Source organism: Lepidochelys kempii, chromosome 13 (genome assembly GCF_965140285.1).
Source record: "Lepidochelys kempii isolate rLepKem1 chromosome 13, rLepKem1.hap1, whole genome shotgun sequence".
Lineage (NCBI taxonomy): Eukaryota > Metazoa > Chordata > Testudines > Cheloniidae > Lepidochelys > Lepidochelys kempii.
The window spans coordinates 15,435,893-15,453,761 of NC_136392.1; the positions used below are offsets into that span (position 1 = coordinate 15,435,893).

The window sequence follows — 17,869 nt, forward strand, 5'->3', positions numbered from 1 at the left end:
CCAGTAGATGGGGTGTGATGTGCAGTGTCGGGCGGTTGGGGTTTAGACGTGCAGTGACCAGTAGATGGGGTGTGGGGGTGCCGCGTCGAGCATGTGGGCTTTAGAAGTGCAGTGTCCAGTAGGTGAGGATTTGGGTTGGGGTGCAGTGTCGGGCGGGTGGGTTTTAGGGGTGCAGTGTCCAGTGGGTGAAGATAGGGGTTAGGGGTGGGGTGTAGGGGGGCACTGCCAGTAGATAGGATGTGAGGTGTAGTGTCCAGTGGGTGAGGATGGGGGTTGGGGGTGCAGTGTCAGGCGGGTGGGTTTTAGGGGCGTAGTGACCAGTAGATGGGGTGTGGGGTGCAGTGTCCCTCGGTGAGGATGTGGGTTGGGGTGCAGTGTCCAGCGGGTAGGGTCTAGGGGTGCAGTGACCCGTGGGTGAGGAGGGGGCTGGGGTGGGGTATACGGGTGCAGTGCCATAGCTCAGCTGGAGGAGGTGCACAAGGGGTGCAGCGCCCGGCGGAGGGGGCCTGAGGCCGGCCGGTGCGAGTGGCAGGCGGCGAGCGGGCACGTTACCTGCGTGCTGGAAGCCCGGCCCAGCCCAGCCCAGCCCCCCTCCCCGGCGCTGTCAGACCGCGGAGAGGCCGGGCCGAGGCGCTGCTGGGAAGCCGATCCCACTCCGCTCCTCCCCGGCTGCGCCCAGCCGCCGCGGCCATGACCGATAACATCCCCCTGCAGCCCGTCAGGCAGAAGAAGCGGATGGACAGCAAGCACCGGAGCGGGTGAGCGCGGGGTCCGCAGCGGGCGCTCCCCTCGGGTCCCGCGGCTGCCGTGGCTCCCCAAACCCCGGCTTCGCTTTTTCCGATGCCCGGCTGGCTGGGCTGCTGCCCCGCGGCTGCAGGGGGCTGCGCCCCTCTAGGGCCCTGCCCGGTGGCTGATGTGTCCGGCTGGGCTCCGGCTGGTGCTGGGCAGCCAGCCCCGCCCTGGAACCGGCTCCCCGGTCCGCTCTCGGGGGAAGGAAGGAAGGAAGGAAGGGAGCGAGCGATGGGTGGGGATTGCCCCCTCCTCCTCCTCCTCCTCCTCCCTGGGCTGGGGAGCGGCGTCCCGGCAGCGCCGGGGACCCCGGCTCTCTCGCCATGTGGCTGGCTGGGGCGCAGGGGGCCCGGCTCGCCTTTGTTTGTTCCAGCAGGGCCCGGCCCCTGGGCAGCAGCCGCACAACCCGCCCAGGAAAGGACACAGCGGGCTCTGGCATTAGGGGGTCCCCTCTCCTTTGGGAAGGGGAGGCTGGACTGGGAAAAGCTCCCTTCTTTTGGGAGGGGGCCTAGGAGGGTCGCTGGCCTTGCAGCCCCCCGGAGAGGCTGAGAGCTGGTGTTGGAAGATGGCATTACTAGGGGACCGATCGAGGTCTCCTCTCTCGCCCGGGGCTGCCTGGCCAAGGTCCTGCAGGGCGGCGGCCGCAGCGGCGTTCCGGCAGGAGCTGACAGGTTGTTCCTGACGCCATTGTCTGTGGCACACCCAGCGCCGCGATCCCAGCCCAGCGAACTGCAAGAAAAGGGCAGGATCCTGCCATGGCAACCTGGTTACGCTAAAACGATAGGCCCTGCTCCCTTGTGCAGGCGGAGAGCCCCTTCCCTGCCGTCTCGCCCTGTGACTGCAGGACCTGTGCATCTCAGGCTGGGTGAAATGAAAGAACAGAGCCCTCTTGGAGGCTCGTATATTGCCAAGCTTGAGGAATGAGCCTCAGATGAAGTCACTTGGCACTCCATTTATTACTGCTGTTATGAAGAGATCACACCCAGTTTTTCTTCCTTGCACAAATGTAAACAAAGAAATAGCCTGACAGCTTTAAGCCGTAGTGTCAGGAACAAACTGGCAATGGCCAGATTTTCAGACGTATTGACTTTCTCAATGGGAGCTCAGCTCCTCTGAAAATCAGCCCATATGCTTCAGTGGCACTCAGGCACCCTGGTGATTGGGAGGGCTATGAAACCCTTGGCTGGATGGCTTGTTGGTAGATTATCTTGGGGGAAGGGGAGGATGTGTATGGCAAGCCATTTGAATACAGATTTTCATTTAATGTATTTATCATTTAACATCTGATCAGGATCATTCTGTTGCTTAGCTCAGCGTAGGCAGAATGCAGGTTGTTGCTTCACTGAGTGGGTTTTATTAATGACAATACACTTGTTTTCAGGAACAAATATATTTATAACTTTATAACAAAGGGTTCTAGCTACTTACAGATCTTACCATTTTAATTATATTGGTACAGCTAAAGCAGTGCAACCCCTGATGATGTATTGATTATATTGATATAAAGGTGGTTTATTCCTGTGTAAAAAGAAAAGGAGTACTTGTGGCACCTTAGAGACTAACCAATTTATTTGAGCATGAGCTTTCGTGAGCTACAGCTCACTTCATCGGATGCATACCGTGGAAACTGCAGAAGACATTATATACACAGAGACCATGAAACAATACCTCCTCCCACCCCACTCTCCTGCTGGTAATAGCTTATCTAAAGTGATCATCAAGTTGGGCCATTTCCAGCACAAATCCAGGTTTTCTCACCCTCCGCCCCCCCCCACACACACACACAAACTCACTCTCCTGCTGGTAATAGCCCATCCAAAGTGACCACTCTCTTTAAAATGTGTATGATAATCAAGGTGGGCCATTTCCAGCACAAATCCAGGTTTTCTCACAAATCCAGGTTAGTCTCTAAGGTGCCACAAGTACTCCTTTTCTTTTTGCGAATACAGACTAACACGGCTGTTACTCTGAAACCCATCTTATTCCTGTGTAGCTATTCCCATGCAGGTAAGGGAATAAGCTGTACCAGTATTTTATACCAATGTAACTGTGCCCACACTAGGGGTTGTACTGGTATAACTATTTCAGTTAAAAAAAAAATCACAACCCTAACTGACAACATTATACCAGTACAAAATGTGTGTATAGATTTGGAATCGAAACTTGCTGACTGGAAAGTAATGTTGTATTATGATGACAAATTGTGATCCAATGACAAATTAATCTTTTTTGTTTTAAATATCATATACAGTTGTAGCAAATACACCAAAATCTCAGAAGAAATAATGATTGTGTTGGAACAAATAAGGAAGAGTACATATCAATTACCATTTTGTTACATTTTTTGGTTAATAATTGTGATTTGGATTCTTTTTAACTGAGGTTGTTGAGCAACCTACAATGTTCTGTTGATGGATAAGGTTTCTGTCATGTAGCTGACAGTATGTTGATTTAATAATGTGAAGTTGGCCTGGACACTGAGGACTAGACTGTGGAACATGTGTGCTATATAGCAGTCATGGTAGTAATCTGTTAACGACAGTTCCTGGGTTGGCCACTGCTTAAAGTTCAGTTATGAGATAAAGGATCAGCTATATGAGGGGCTTAGGGTATTCCTCAATGCTCCTTAGCTGATTTGCTTTCTTAGAGGTCTCCACAATCTCCATAGGTCTCTCTTGGGCATTCTGTTGTGGTGTGCCTTGTTAGCAGATGCTGACAGCAATTACCCTGATGTAACGTAAGCACTAGCCCTATGTCACTGGCTAGGGAGCTCTCACTTGGAGGCAGTATTTCCTGTGCTAGCAAGAACTGTTGACAGCTTGCTCTTATGATGCTGCATTGATTTAGTGGTTTGAGATTCTGTGACTTTTTTGTTTTTCTTTATACAAGTCCTGATCTCTCTCTCTTTTTTTAAAGACCGGCACACTCCAGAAAAGTGACTTATTTACAATGATTTTCAGAGTCTTGTCTTTTGTCAAACAGTCTCTGACATAAGTTACAGAGGAACAGCCGTGTTAGTCTGTATTCGCAAAAAGAAAAGGAGGACTTGTGGCACCTTAGAGACTAACCAATTTATTTGAGCATGAGCTTTCGTGAGCTACAGCTCACTTCATCAGATGTTTACCGTGGAAACTGCAGCAGACTTTATATACACACAGAAATCATGAAACAATACCTCCTCCCACCCCACTGTCCTGCTGGTAATAGCTTATCTAAAGTGATCAACAGGTGGGCCATTTCCAGCACAAATCCAGGTTTTCTCACCCTCCACCCCCCCACACAAATTCACTCTCCTGCTGGTGCTAGCCCATCCAAAGTGACAACTCTTTACATAATCAAGTCGGGCTATTTCCTGCATAGATCAAGGTTTTCTCACATCCCCCCCACCCCCATACACACACAAACTCACTCTCCTGCTGGTAATAGCTCATCTAAACTGACCATTCTCCAGGTTTAAATCCAAGTTAAACCAGAACATCTGGGGGGGGGGGGTAGGAAAAAACAAGAGGAAACAGGCTACCTTGCATAATGACTTAGCCACTCCCAGTCTCTATTTAAGCCTAAATTAATAGTATCCAATTTGCAAATGAATTCCAATTCAGCAGTTTCTCGCTGGAGTCTGGATTTGAAGTTTTTTTGTTTTAAGATAGCGACCTTCATGTCTGTGATTGCGTGACCAGAGAGATTGAAGTGTTCTCCGACTGGTTTATGAATGTTATAATTCTTGACATCTGATTTGTGTCCATTTATTCTTTTACGTAGAGCCACACTATCAGAGGCTCGTTCACCTGCACATCCACCAATGTGATCTATGCCATCATGTGCCAGCAATGCCCCTCTGCCATGTACATTGGTCAAACTGGACAGTCTCTACGTAAAAGAATAAATGGACACAAATCAGATGTCAAGAATTATAACATTCATAAACCAGTCGGAGAACACTTCAATCTCTCTGGTCACGCAATCACAGACATGAAGGTCGCTATCTTAAAACAAAAAAACTTCAAATCCAGACTCCAGCGAGAAACTGCTGAATTGGAATTCATTTGCAAATTGGATACTATTAATTTAGGCTTAAATAGAGACTGGGAGTGGCTAAGTCATTATGCAAGGTAGCCTGTTTCCTCTTGTTTTTTCCTACCCCCCCCCCCCCCCAGATGTTCTGGTTTAACTTGGATTTAAACCTGGAGAATGGTCAGTTTAGATGAGCTATTACCAGCAGGAGAGTGAGTTTGTGTGTGTATGGGGGTGGGGGGGATGTGAGAAAACCTTGATCTATGCAGGAAATAGCCCGACTTGATTATGTAAAGAGTTGTCACTTTGGATGGGCTAGCACCAGCAGGAGAGTGAATTTGTGTGGGGGGGTGGAGGGTGAGAAAACCTGGATTTGTGCTGGAAATGGCCCACCTGTTGATCACTTTAGATAAGCTATTACCAGCAGGACAGTGGGGTGGGAGGAGGTATTGTTTCATGATTTCTGTGTGTATATAAAGTCTGCTGCAGTTTCCACGGTAAACATCTGATGAAGTGAGCTGTAGCTCACGAAAGCTCATGCTCAAATAAATTGGTTAGTCTCTAAGGTGCCACAAGTCCTCCTTTTCTTTTTGACATAAGTTAGTTTATTTGATCAATATATTGGGTGCATTGGCAAAGTATCTAAGCAAAGCAAAGCGGCTCCCTTTCCCCCCAAATATTATAAGTCTTAAGAGAGAGCAACCAGCCAGACAGTATAAGTCCTTGCTCTGTCATCCATCTCAAGCCCCCTGGCACAAAATGATCCATTTCCAACTAATTAGAGAGGAACAGGGAGAAAATGGTAGCAGATGCAGAATGGGGTCCTGGCCCATGACTGGGCGTTCTATGTAGTACTGCAATGCAAATAATAATAGTATAAACCCCCCAAAAAGTGGTATCCAGGCTAACTCCTGGAAGACCCTACCTTATAATATGGTTTTGATTGCTGCTTGGATTGTAAGAGACTCTTTGTGGCATTCGTTATATGTGTATACAGTGCCTAGCACAATGAGGTCCACATCTCTGATTGGAGTCTCTATGTGCTACTGTAATATATATAAATTAATAATAATTGACCAGTGATCCCTTCTGACCTTAAAGTCTCTGACCCTAACTTAACAGTAGACCTCTCAAACTGAATGTAACTGCTGGGAAGGCACATAAGGCAAGAGGAGATTGTATTAGTATATGAAGTCATTCATTTAGGTCTCTGAGTATATGAACAAAGAGCTAGAACTGTTTGAAATACTTGCAGCCAGTGTAGGCCATGGAGGGCAAGTCCACGTTACTGATCTTCCTCCTCCTTACAAGGCAGCAGCCATGTTTCAGCTTCCAGATGCATTTCAAGGGAAACACAGTGAGGAACTCATTACAGTACCGTTACTGAGATGTGACAAAGGAAAGGTTGGCTGTGGACCATGTCAAGGAGAAACAGGTGTTTTAATAAGTTGGTGATGGCAGTAGCCATTCTTGGCCATAGCCACAACATTGACCCCCTCCCTCCGCCCCGTCCAGTGTGCAGGCAAGGGTGACTTCTGAATTCTGCAGCTGTATTGCTTGAGTAATGGACACGTTTTTCACAATTTTCTTGTCACCTTGGTCTGGTCTTGACTGAGTTATATAGTTATCTCACCCAAATAAAAATGCCAATTTAGCTATGACATCCTGATAACCACTCTCTGGAGTCTATAATGTCAGTTCAAAAAGAGACATGGTATTGAGTAATCTCAAAATGCTGATGATAGTGTCACAGCCCGTACCTCTGTAGGGGCTTCTGGGGGTTATGTATCCTGAGACAAAAAGCTGTGGCTTGCTTTCTTGCTATGGACAGTACCCAAATGTACCAAGCATATCAAAGAACATATGCAAAGACTTGATCTCTACCCTGAGCACCTTCTAATCTAAGGACCCATTCCTACTATGTAGATCATGCAGGAAGACTGCTGTGCCTATGTAGAGACTATGTAGAGGCAGGCACTGTTTTTTTGTTCTGCATTTGTACAGCACCTAGCACAGTGGGATCCTGATCCATGACTCTGGCTCCTAGGTGGTGTGGTAATGCAAGTAATAAATAATAGTAAATGTGATGTAACAAGTGAGGAAAACCAAAGAATAATTGGAAATGGGATGAAGAAGGACAAGGATTCCAGTAATAGGTCACATGGTTACTCTGTTATGGTATTGAGCTTAATGGTTCCATTAAAATGGTAAATTAGCTCACTTGTAATCAACGGGGAGAGATTGGAGTGAATAGATGAATAAATGATTTTTGGCCCCTATCCTGCCTCTGACTGTGTGGGTAAACCTCTGCATTTGTGTAGAGCTGCATTGATTTCAAAGGGGCTACAGACAGGAACAGTGTTTCTCTCATGCAAAGTCAAGTGCAGTATCGGGGCCTTTATTTATTAAGTGCGCACTTGGCCCTGCTGCACAGCCACTTACAATGCAAAAACATCCTAAATAATATAAATCAGTTTAAAAAGTCAAGGGAATATAATGGCAAAGTGGTGGTATCCTCTGGAAAGTGCTCCCCAAAGTGTTTCCATGGGTATTTCTTAATGACCTCTTGTATAAAATTTAATCAGTTGACAGTGGATTTTTTTTTATGGCTATTACTGCAAATTTAGCCTGATATCTGCAAATCAAGATGTTGTCTTTCTGCCTCTTGCCTCATCACCAGTAATAAAGATTTGGTAAGAAGAATTTAGGCCCCTGACAGACCCTCCCAAGCATAGAGGTCCACTTGTGTGGACCCTCATACTTCACCGGTGCTTTGTGCAAGCATAAGGGTCTGAACTGCATATTTCTAACTGCAGGATCCGAACCATAGATAACAGTTCTACTGATTATGCATGTGGCAGAGTAGAACCCAGCTCACTGTTCTATAGCTGTACTGACTCTGCGATCCTAAAAAAACACTTAGTCCAGGGTCCAGTTCTGCTATTGGGTATGAATGAATGGATGCCTGTACTGACAGACCCTATCTGAAACTGGATCCACATGGATCCTTTTGCAGGATAAAAGGGCCTCAGTCAACAAAGGTAGCAGATACAACTGAAAGTTGCAAATGATATAAACACGTTGAATGAGATTTTTACGTAATTTTTCTGACCCTTTGAAATCATAACTGTTGTGATAGATTATGGATTGTTGTAGAAACCTATAACTTGGGTTAATGCTGTTAGTAATTTTTTGACCCAAACAGTAAGTGTTTGATTTGAATATAGAACAACTTGTTTTCGTGCTCTATGAACATTTTCATTTGAATGTTTTTGTACCTTATTTAAAAAGGAAGTAATTAAAAAATTCAGTAAAAAATTTATTTTAGAGTAATGTGCTTTAAGCTCAACAACTATATACATCAGTGACTGCTACTATGATACTGCAGGTGTTTATCAATATTAGTAGAATAGAGTATAAAATAGAAAATATAATATAATTTAAATAACATTAGTAGCTAATGGCAATATTTTTAGTTCCATCTGAAAAAAGTGGAAATATCTTGAGTGTTTCTAGCTTTAGCAGTTGATGATTCATTTTATGTAGAAAGACTTTTAAATTTTGTTTGATTTTGTTACTCTTATGTAGAATAATACTTTAGATTATTGAACTTTGAAATGTGTTAACTAATCCTAACTACATCTCCACGTGATAGGGGTAGTGTAATAGGTTGGTACCCATTCAAAAAGTGTCCAGTGTTTTCTTGGTTTTAAAAAAAGCAATTTGAATGTATTAATGATTTCATAGGAATAGTAAAATATTTTGCAACATCCTCGTCCACAATTGCCACCTCCCCCCTCCCCCCCGGAAAACAACAACAACAAAAAACCATCTAAAGCAAACAAAAACCTGCCCCAAGGGAAAAAAATCTATTGGTTTTCCAGGTAAACTTGCATCTCCCTCCTACACAATCCATTTCTTAAAGCTTTATTTTTCTAACACAAATCCTGTTTAAAAAAAAAAAAAAAGAACATGCATTGGTTGATTAATCAAGCTATTTGAGGTTTGGCATTTAGGGTCTGTGTACAGTTCTTTAAGGAAAACAAGTGACTTATGTTGGAAAAGGTTGAAAACCCCACCTTTAAGGGATGACTTATTGATTGACTTCTCAATAACCTGCAAGGAAAAGTCAAGAGCGAACTTTCAATAATATGACAGATTGTTCCTGGTTCCAATTGATCAGCATTATCAAATGCATTTTTGAGAGGTTAAGATAATTCAGTTTCCAAAGGGGAAGAAAGAAAACACTAAAGAGGCGTCCTGAAGTTTTTCTATGTTGATCTCCTCGCTAACAATCTTTCCACACCTTCTTTCACTTAAGCAGTTATCCTGTGATTTGTCTGAATTTTATTGTTAACTCTTGAATACGCAGTCCTAGCCTTGATCTGCTAAAACACCAACTGCTGTTACAACAATTCATTAATAATTATTGTGCTTAGTGAAAGACTAGCCCGTGTATGTGAGTGCAGGATGTTAAAGCAGAAATAATGAGTTTTAGAATTCTATCTTCAGAGAACAAAATATAAGATTTCAATGAGGACTTTAAAGAATGTTAAATGTAGTTGAGTATCTTCCCAAGAAGTTAAATATTTGCTTCTAGGAATGGGCACGCAAGTCTACACCACAGAAATATCTGCTTTCCTGCTGAAAGTTCCATTACAAATTTATCAAATGGGTAGACATACTGCACCTGCATAAGTGATGTGTAGAGATGAACTGTTGCCATTCAGCATTCCTGGATATGTTTAGTTTGGTTTGTAAGTTTCTGCTCTCTACCCAGTCAACAAAATTGTCCAGATTGCTTTGCTGTTTTGTGGGACAACAGGAAAAAACAAGGTCAGGGAAGTGAATAGGTGTTAAATTCCAGCTGTGGTGGTTTGACTATAAGCTTTCATAACAAAAAGCTCTTTAGGGATCTTCTCGAACATACAAGTGATAAAGGTCAAAGTTTGTATTCCTGGCATCGTTAGCTATATTTTTAAACCTATCTGTGGAAATACACTGGCACATGCTTTCTTTGTTTAGTTTTACATTTTCTGGAGAAGGTTGGATGTAATGTGATTCTGAAACTTGCTGACTGACTTTTCCGGTTAGTCCATTAAACCATCAACTGCAACCCATGGATTTGTATTATTGCCGACTGGAGTAACACGTCTGTTTTTTTGGGTTTTTTTACTGCAGTCTTTAAATTGGATAAAAAGTCTGTGTTACAGAACTGCATAGGTCAAGTTCTGCCTTTTTTATTATAAGGTTCTGTAGATAGTATGAAAGTACAAACAGCATATAAATAGATATCCAGGACTATGTGTGATCACTTAAAAATGCCTTCAAATAGAAGAGAAAATATAATAGGGGAATCTCTTGTAAATTCTCTGCACATGTGTTGGAAATCAAATGTGTTGTAAGTAGCGATAATTCTTCTTTACTTGGACAATATTATATGTATCACTTTCAGAACCCAGATAGGCAGGAAGTCTTTTTTCTCGAGTTTAAGTACATGTTGAACTTTCTTTCCCCCGTATCTAACGAAGTTGTGAAATCTTTGGTTGGCTAGGAGTTGCAGAAATTGGAAATGAATTATTAAAAGTTAACATAATTAACTGTTGTTCAATACTTGTGTTTGTAGTGAAGTACTGTTCCAATAGCAACATTCCTGTTTGTAGTGGGGATATTGTGTGAGATGATAGCCTTGTTTACAAAATGTGCTCTCACTTTCACTTTAGCACCTAGAGTTAAATCATGGTCCATTACTCCTCTTTTTCCTTTGGTAGGGTCTACTTCTTAAGTTTAGACTGACCCTGATCCAGCAAAGCATTCAAGCCTGTGCTTAACTTTAAGCACTTGAGTTTCCCTATTGAAATATATGAGACAATTCACATGCTTAAATGATTTGCTGGACAGGATCTTGAGCTTTAACTATGGTCAAATCTGCCTTGTTACTAAAATCATGTTAGGTGTTATATATACTCAGTGATTTATAAGTTCATAGTAATTTAAAGAAACTAAGTGCTGTTTAAAATGTGTATATTTATCCCCACACAGAGCACTCCCTTTTATAAGAACATTCAAGTCACTGTTTTATGTTAGCATCATTCATGTAATTTTCTATTGCATTTCTGAAGAAACATATCAGTGAGCTCTTTATACCCTTTAAAGTTTTAGAAGTTAGTTTTGGATAATTTAAAATAATCTTTGGAACATATTGGTGAATTATAATAACCCAAGAACATATTAGAAGTTCTGTGTTAAAATATTTGGTCCCCCTTTTCGCCCTATCTCCTCATGTAACTATAAAGATATGTAGCTCTTTATTTCTCTCAGTAAAATCCCTAAAAGAGGCTCAACCTGAAAGATAAGCAAAAGTAACTTTGGTTTCTAATATGTGATTAGCAGGAGTCTGTCTGGAATTGTGAAGCAGGTTGTGGAGATAAACTGAGCATTGTAAATGCACGTTCCTTTTGGTAAAGCCTCTGTTTTAGAACTTCACACTGAAGGTCATTCTAAATACAGCAGTTAACATGAGTAAATCTGGCTAACTTTGTGTCGCTTTCCTCTCTCATTGAGATTTGAGAAAACAATCCTCCCATTCCTAAAAATGAACAAATATATTTCCCTTTTGACACCCCTCTGAGCACCAACATTTTCATTAATTTATTTCTTAAATAGCACTAGTATAGTTTAAAGGAAAATTATTGACTTAAATCACAGCTCTGTCTGAATTTTTTTCCCCTAAGTCTACAAGCAACACCTTTAATAGACGTAATTAAATACTTATGATTAGAATTAGATTTAAAAAAACATATTTTTAAAGTTTAATTTGTAAACTTGACTACACTTTTTGTGAGGTCAATTTAATTGTTTTGCCTTGTATAAGTCAATTTCCCATAGTTTTTTCTGTATCTGTCTTCCATTACTCCTTTTTCTCTCCTCACTGACTGAAAGATGGGGTAAACTTTTAAAAAACAGGAAAGTGTGATTGTAAAACTGCAAAAATTGGCAGGGAGATTCAGATGCAAGAGTGGTACCGGAAACTACTTTTAACTCTCTTTTGAAATTGGATAGATTTTGAATTATTATGAATCACGTTTATTATGTTAGTACCTAAAGACCAGTCAAAAATGTGCTAGGTATTATACAAACACAGAGTAACACACAGTGTCATTTTCTAAAAGTAATCAAATGTAAATAACCTGGGTGAAAGCGCACATTAAAAATCAGAAACTGTCATTATAGATACTTGAAGGGTAAAAGATGTTCTAGATTATTTTACTCCAATAAGTTGAGATATCTGTTCATTGCTTCAATCAGTCAAGTTACTAACATTGAAAGCTGTATTTATTTCTATTAAATTTTCCAGAATTCTCATACATTTTCCTCTAGCAAATGAACAAATAGTTTGTGGGTGAGCAGCAGATGCTAACTGGTGAGGCTGTGATAAAGCTGACCTGTATATTGTTATAGACCGAAAAAGGTGATGAACCCATAATTTAGACACTGTGTGTTTTCACAGAAACGTGACAAAGCTGTAGGGAACCAGTGCTGGGATCCAGTGTTTTAGCTGATGGCATTTCACCCTTCTTCTCGACCAAAACTACTATTCTGTAATCATAACCGCCTGTAATTCTGTCGAGAGAAGCCATAGGTCTTTCACCTTTAGGAGCAGTAGTGGTGTACTCTGCAGTACTGTGTAATATGGGACAAGATTTTTATTTGATTCCACGCTTTCTGTGAGGAAGGTTTTTGCGAAAGTTAATAGTTATAGTGATCACTTTTATTATAATTTTTTCTTTTGAGGTTATAAGCTCTTTGGGGGTAGGGACTGTCACTGTATGTTTGTACAGGACCTAGCACAATGGGGCTCTGATCTAACTGGTGCCCTTAGGCTATACCACAACACACACACGTTATCTTTCTGATAAGTTTCAGAGTAGCAGCCGTGTTAGTCTGTCTTTGCAAAAAGAAAAGGAGGACTTGTGGCACCTTAGAGACTAACCAATTTATTTGAGCATAAGCTTTCATGAGCTACAGCTCACTTCATCGGATGATGTTTCACTTACTGCTTCTTAGTGAAATGTAATCACATCAGAATAGTGATCTGATTATGTGGGAAATCATTTTGCACTGGTCTAAAAAGAGTGAGAAAATGCCTCTTATAAAAGTTTAATCCAGTTAGATGTCCATGAAATACTTTGAGTTAGACTACCTTTTCCGTGCTAGCTTCTGTAAACCAATTGGATTTTCAAGCTTTTTGGATTCTGAAGGAGTTTACTTAGCAGATAAGATTTTTTTTTCCCTGTGTTTATTTGCAGATGGGGGTGGAATGCATGAAAGCTGATACTTTTGTATAAAACCACCTTTGTAGCAGTGAATGGTGTGCTCTATTCATCATGCTGTTTCCTGTTCTGCAATACGTATATAGAGAGTTTACCTGCGGAAAGCATTGAATACTTCCTTAAATGGAAATTTACTTGCTTTATTTCTGATCAGTTAGATACGCAGTTACCCAAATTGTTTGAGCAGATGACTGTTATAATTTAAGGCAGACATCTTGACATTGTTATCTAATGTAGTGAGTCAGATATGCATTTCTATCTGATCTCCAAGGCATTCTGTTGTAAGCTTGCATCTGATACTGGGCTGTATTTCAAATGTCAGTGAAATCTAATACAAATCCTTTTGCTATAAAAAGGGGGGAAAACATTAGCTTTTATTTCAAGCAGTGACAGGAGGAAACTTGAAGGAAAAACAATCTTTGCTGACCTGGAAGGCTACAGCATTGCCATTTTGAAAAAGAGAGAGACTGTTCCCGAGTGTGTCCTTTTGTAAGGACAAAGGAGAGTGGGAAATTTCTGTATCTTCTAGCAGATACAGAAATACACATGTGAGGAGCGATTTAAAAAGACTGGGACTGTTCAGTTTAGAAAAGAGACGACTAAGGTGGGTATGATAGAAGTCTGTAAAATCGTGAATGGTGTGGTGAAGGTGAATAAGGAAGTGTTGTTTACCCCTTCACATAACACATGAACCAGGGATCACCCAATGAAATGAATAGGCAGCAGCTTTAAAACAAACATAAGGAAGTATTTCTTCACACAGCACACAGTCAACCTGTGGAACTCATTGCTGTGGGATGTCATGAAGGCCAAAAGTGTAACTGGGCCTCAAAAAAGAATTAGATAAGTTCACAGTGGATAGGTCCTTCAATGACTATTAGCCAAGATGGTCAGAGACACAACCCCATGCTTTGGGTGTCCCTAAACTTCCAACTGCCAGAAGCTGGGACTGAATGACGGTGGATGGACCACTCAATAATTGCCCTCTTTTGTTAATTCCCTCTGAAGCATCTGGTGCTGGCCACTGTTAAAAGACAGGATACTGGGCTAGATGGACCATTGGTCTGACGCAGTAAGGCCGTTCTTATGTTCATCTGTTTGTTCTCCTATTCCTCCATTTCTCCTGGGTATTAGGGGCCTTTGTATTTCTTTCTGATCCATTTGGGACCAGATTTTTTGCTAGCTATTATAACTGGGATCAAAGCAGTATAATGCATGTCAAGTTGTGTCAGAAGAAGTGCCAAATGGTTGTAACTGACTTGTGGATAATAAAAAGAGGATTGCTGTATTGCATTGGATGTTTTAACGACACTGCTGATCCAAACAGAGCTGGCCTTGGGATAGGGTGCAGCCTGCCTTGGACTGATGGGACATGGAATGGATCATTCCGATTATAGGTTTGAAAAGATGTAATAATTATTTGCTGGGGAGAAGATTGGGAGACCATATTCTTCAGGATGAGTATGGAATTCCAAATCACTACCAAATCAGCAGGAGAGTGACAGAATTGTACTGTGTTCTTTATGGAGCTGGAGACCGAGGGAACTGTACAAGTTTACAGCCTGGTCAGGAACCATATGCAAAAGGTGCATAGATTTAATTGAGCATAAACACTGCAGGCTCGGGTGTTTAAGCCATTGCTTTTTCTTAGCAGAATGTGGGTAACCCTCCCATTACGGATAGGATTCACTTTAGTAATTCAGCAAATATGTGTCCTAAGGTGTAGCAATAGAAAGAAAGATTGGTGCATGCTGCTCAGTGATGTCACAACTATTGATTGTGACACAGTGACAAAGTACAAACTGATATTGTTCACATTCTTTGGGAGTGAAGTGGAGTTTCATACGAATGTGGATTTCAACTGCCTGAAACCATTTTCGGGCAATAGATAGTGAAATTTGTTTTCTGAAATTACAGCTGCGATAGCAGACATTGACCTGCGCTGCCTGCCCTGTGCTGTACAGGAGCTTTTTGTGAGGATTGTAAACAGGACAGAGAGGCCGAATTCCACCCCATGTGTAAACTGTAGGGTGTGGCAGCTACCAGTGCTTCCGAATAACATGCCCAGTCTACAAATAGCCATGAAAGAGGGAGGTCCTGAGCAGTTTCAGCTGTCCCCGGGGAAGAAAACTCACTCAATACTGCCAACTCTAAAGATTTAAAAATCATGTCAAGCTCCCAAAATCATGAGTGCCTTAAAATCATGAGGGTTTTAGAAGGAATGATTTGGGGGTTATTTTTATTTCCCTTCAGGTTTCTGAGTTTTCAGGGAACACTCAGGTCACATTTTCTATCTTTAGTCTGCCACGAGCAGGGCTGAAAAAAAAAGAAAGACGAGATCCTCATGTAATCTGACCTCTTGGGAATCTTGTGGCTTTAAGAAAAACATCAAATATCAGGAGAATTGGTGACACTGATTACTTTCAAAAGCCATGAATATAGATTTCTGGGAGTTCATGTCCTAACATACGTTGGAGGAAATTTAACTTATATATAGTATTTATCTGAAATATGACATGTATTCGGTTTTCTGATTCTGGCAAATGTATCTCTTTAGAATTTGTTGATTTCAGCTACAGCAAGATCAGGCCTTGGTCTTTTTATTACTCATGATAGGGCCAAAATGGCAGATACTCATGTTTTGCAAGAAGGTGATATAGAAACATTCCTTTATACTGTAGCTTGCCTAGTATTTTATCGTTCATACTTCAAATACATCTACAGTACAGTAGGAGGTATCCTGTAGGCACAATATCAGTTTTACCCAAGTTATGCTGAAATTTGTGGCTTTCAGGATTTCCCTCTGTGGCTTTTACTAAAGGACAGGGGAGATGTCACAGAGCCTTAATGTTAGCCCCAGAAAAGGGAAGAGTAGATTAATGGATTACAGCTGGAAATGTTTATTTCTTGTTTGTTTTAGCTAATTTAAAGTTGGTGATGGGAGGAATATAGTGCTGAGTCTGTGGGTGTTCCAGGGCTGGAGCATTGACAGGGGAAAAAATGGTGGATGCTGAGCACCCACCGGCAGCCATCTCCCCTCCCCTCTCCTCCTCTCCCCTCCCTCCCAGCGCCTCTTGCCCACCACGATCAGCTGTTCTGTGGTGTGCAGGAGACACTGGCTGGGAGGGGAGAGGAGCAAGGGCTCGGGGGAGGGGGCGGAAAGTGGCAGGGTGGGGGCGGGAAGAGGTGGGTGGGGACTGGGGGGAAGGGATGGAGTGGGGGCTGGACCTGGGGAAGAGCCGGGTGGTTGAGCATAGAAAGTCGGCACTGCTGGGGACGAGAGTGGCTTCCATGGCACAAAGAATGCTATCTGGGTAGAAAATCAAAACAGGCTTCCAATTTTGATGTTTTTCTGTGTGACTGTTTTGGAGGAAATAAAAACATTAATACTCCATGCATTTGTTTTTTGCCAAATACTGTGTTATGACACACACTAAAGGGCCAAATAAAATTTATATTTATCTGAATATTTTGTACCTTCTATTGTTAAAAGTATCAGCTAAGGTTCCTATCACTTAAGGGGGTTGCAGGGAAGGGAGAAAGTCTGCATCTTTTTTCAGTTAGTTTGATTTGGGCATTTAACAACATCTTGGGTATTTACATTTCTGCTGCTTCCCATCCATAGTCAGTTCACTGACTCTTTTGTTCATGTGGATCTTCATACAGCACCCATGAAGTAAAACAATGAAAAGCAACAACTCTTCTAGCAAAATATAGTCAGAGCAGTTTTGTGTCACTCAGGCCTAGATCCTGCAATTGGATCAGTGCAGAGAGCATCCCTGCTACTCTGTTTCCTTAGTTCCAGAAACTTGTTTTGACAGTAAAGGACAAAACAAAACCAGAATCCTTTTTTTGCTATGTGAGTTCCTTATATCTAAGGCTGCATCAGCCTGTGATCTTTTCATGCTAATATGTGAGACTTCAATCAGGGAATGATAAGAGAACATGAATCTCAAATTAGAATTTCTCAGATGTTTCCAATCTAATCTTGGAAGAGATGAGCTAACTCAATGTGTGGACTTGGGCGAGTCACGTTATCTCTCAATGTTGGTTTCCTCACATCTAAAAAGGGAATAATAACGCATTACCCACCTACCCTTCAGGGATGTTAATGAGGATTAACTAGTTAATGTCTGTGCAGTGCTTTGAACATAGAAAGCACCATAAAAATGCTGCATATCATTAACAGTAAAACAATTTATATAGGGCCTTATCCATAGCCCATGGAAATCTTTTCATTAATGGGCTTTGGCTCAGGCCTATAGTGCCTCAAGTGTGCTAGGTGCTTTGCAGACCAAAAAAGAGTCCAGGTCTCAGCCTGAAGGAGCTTACAATCTAAATGGACAGTGAACAGATAGAAGATGGCAAGTGATTTGAACAAGCAGCAATGCTCAGTACGCTTCTGTAGTTTTTATATGGGTTTATTTAGCAGTTTGCTGGGGGACGATATGGGGGAGAGTCTGTGTTTAATAAGTTTTGTGGAAGAAATATGGGCTGTTTTGTTAAGTGAGGGCAGGGGACGTAGGCTGGATCATGGAGGGGGATAAAATGGAGACTTCTTAAATTAAATATGTCCTTCCAATAGGTGTTGTGAGTGTATGAGATGCTGCGGAAGAAGAGACCCAAGGCCTCGTACGGTTTGGCTTGGCCATCCAGAAAAAAGAGACCAGAGATACCCTCGCAATGTGATCAACAATCAGAAATACAACTTTTTTACATTTCTTCCTGGGGTA

The 17,869-nt window shown here is 42.0% G+C and overlaps 1 protein-coding gene across 2 annotated transcripts in view; it reads left to right on the forward strand.

Annotated features, from left to right (window-relative positions):
* Nucleotides 1–514: 514 nt before the first annotated feature.
* ATP9A (ATPase phospholipid transporting 9A) overlaps nucleotides 515–17,869 on the forward strand; it is a 94,767-nt gene continuing 77,412 nt past the window's right edge. The window contains exons 1-2 of one of the 2 annotated variants that reach the window (XM_073309381.2): nucleotides 515–758; nucleotides 17,722–17,866. In XM_073309381.2, coding sequence (XP_073165482.2) covers nucleotides 691–758; nucleotides 17,722–17,866 — 213 coding nt within the window. In that variant the 5' untranslated portion in view covers nucleotides 515–690. The remainder of the gene's footprint in view (nucleotides 759–17,721; nucleotides 17,867–17,869) is intronic. The other variant, XM_073309379.2, reaches the window with a different exon arrangement.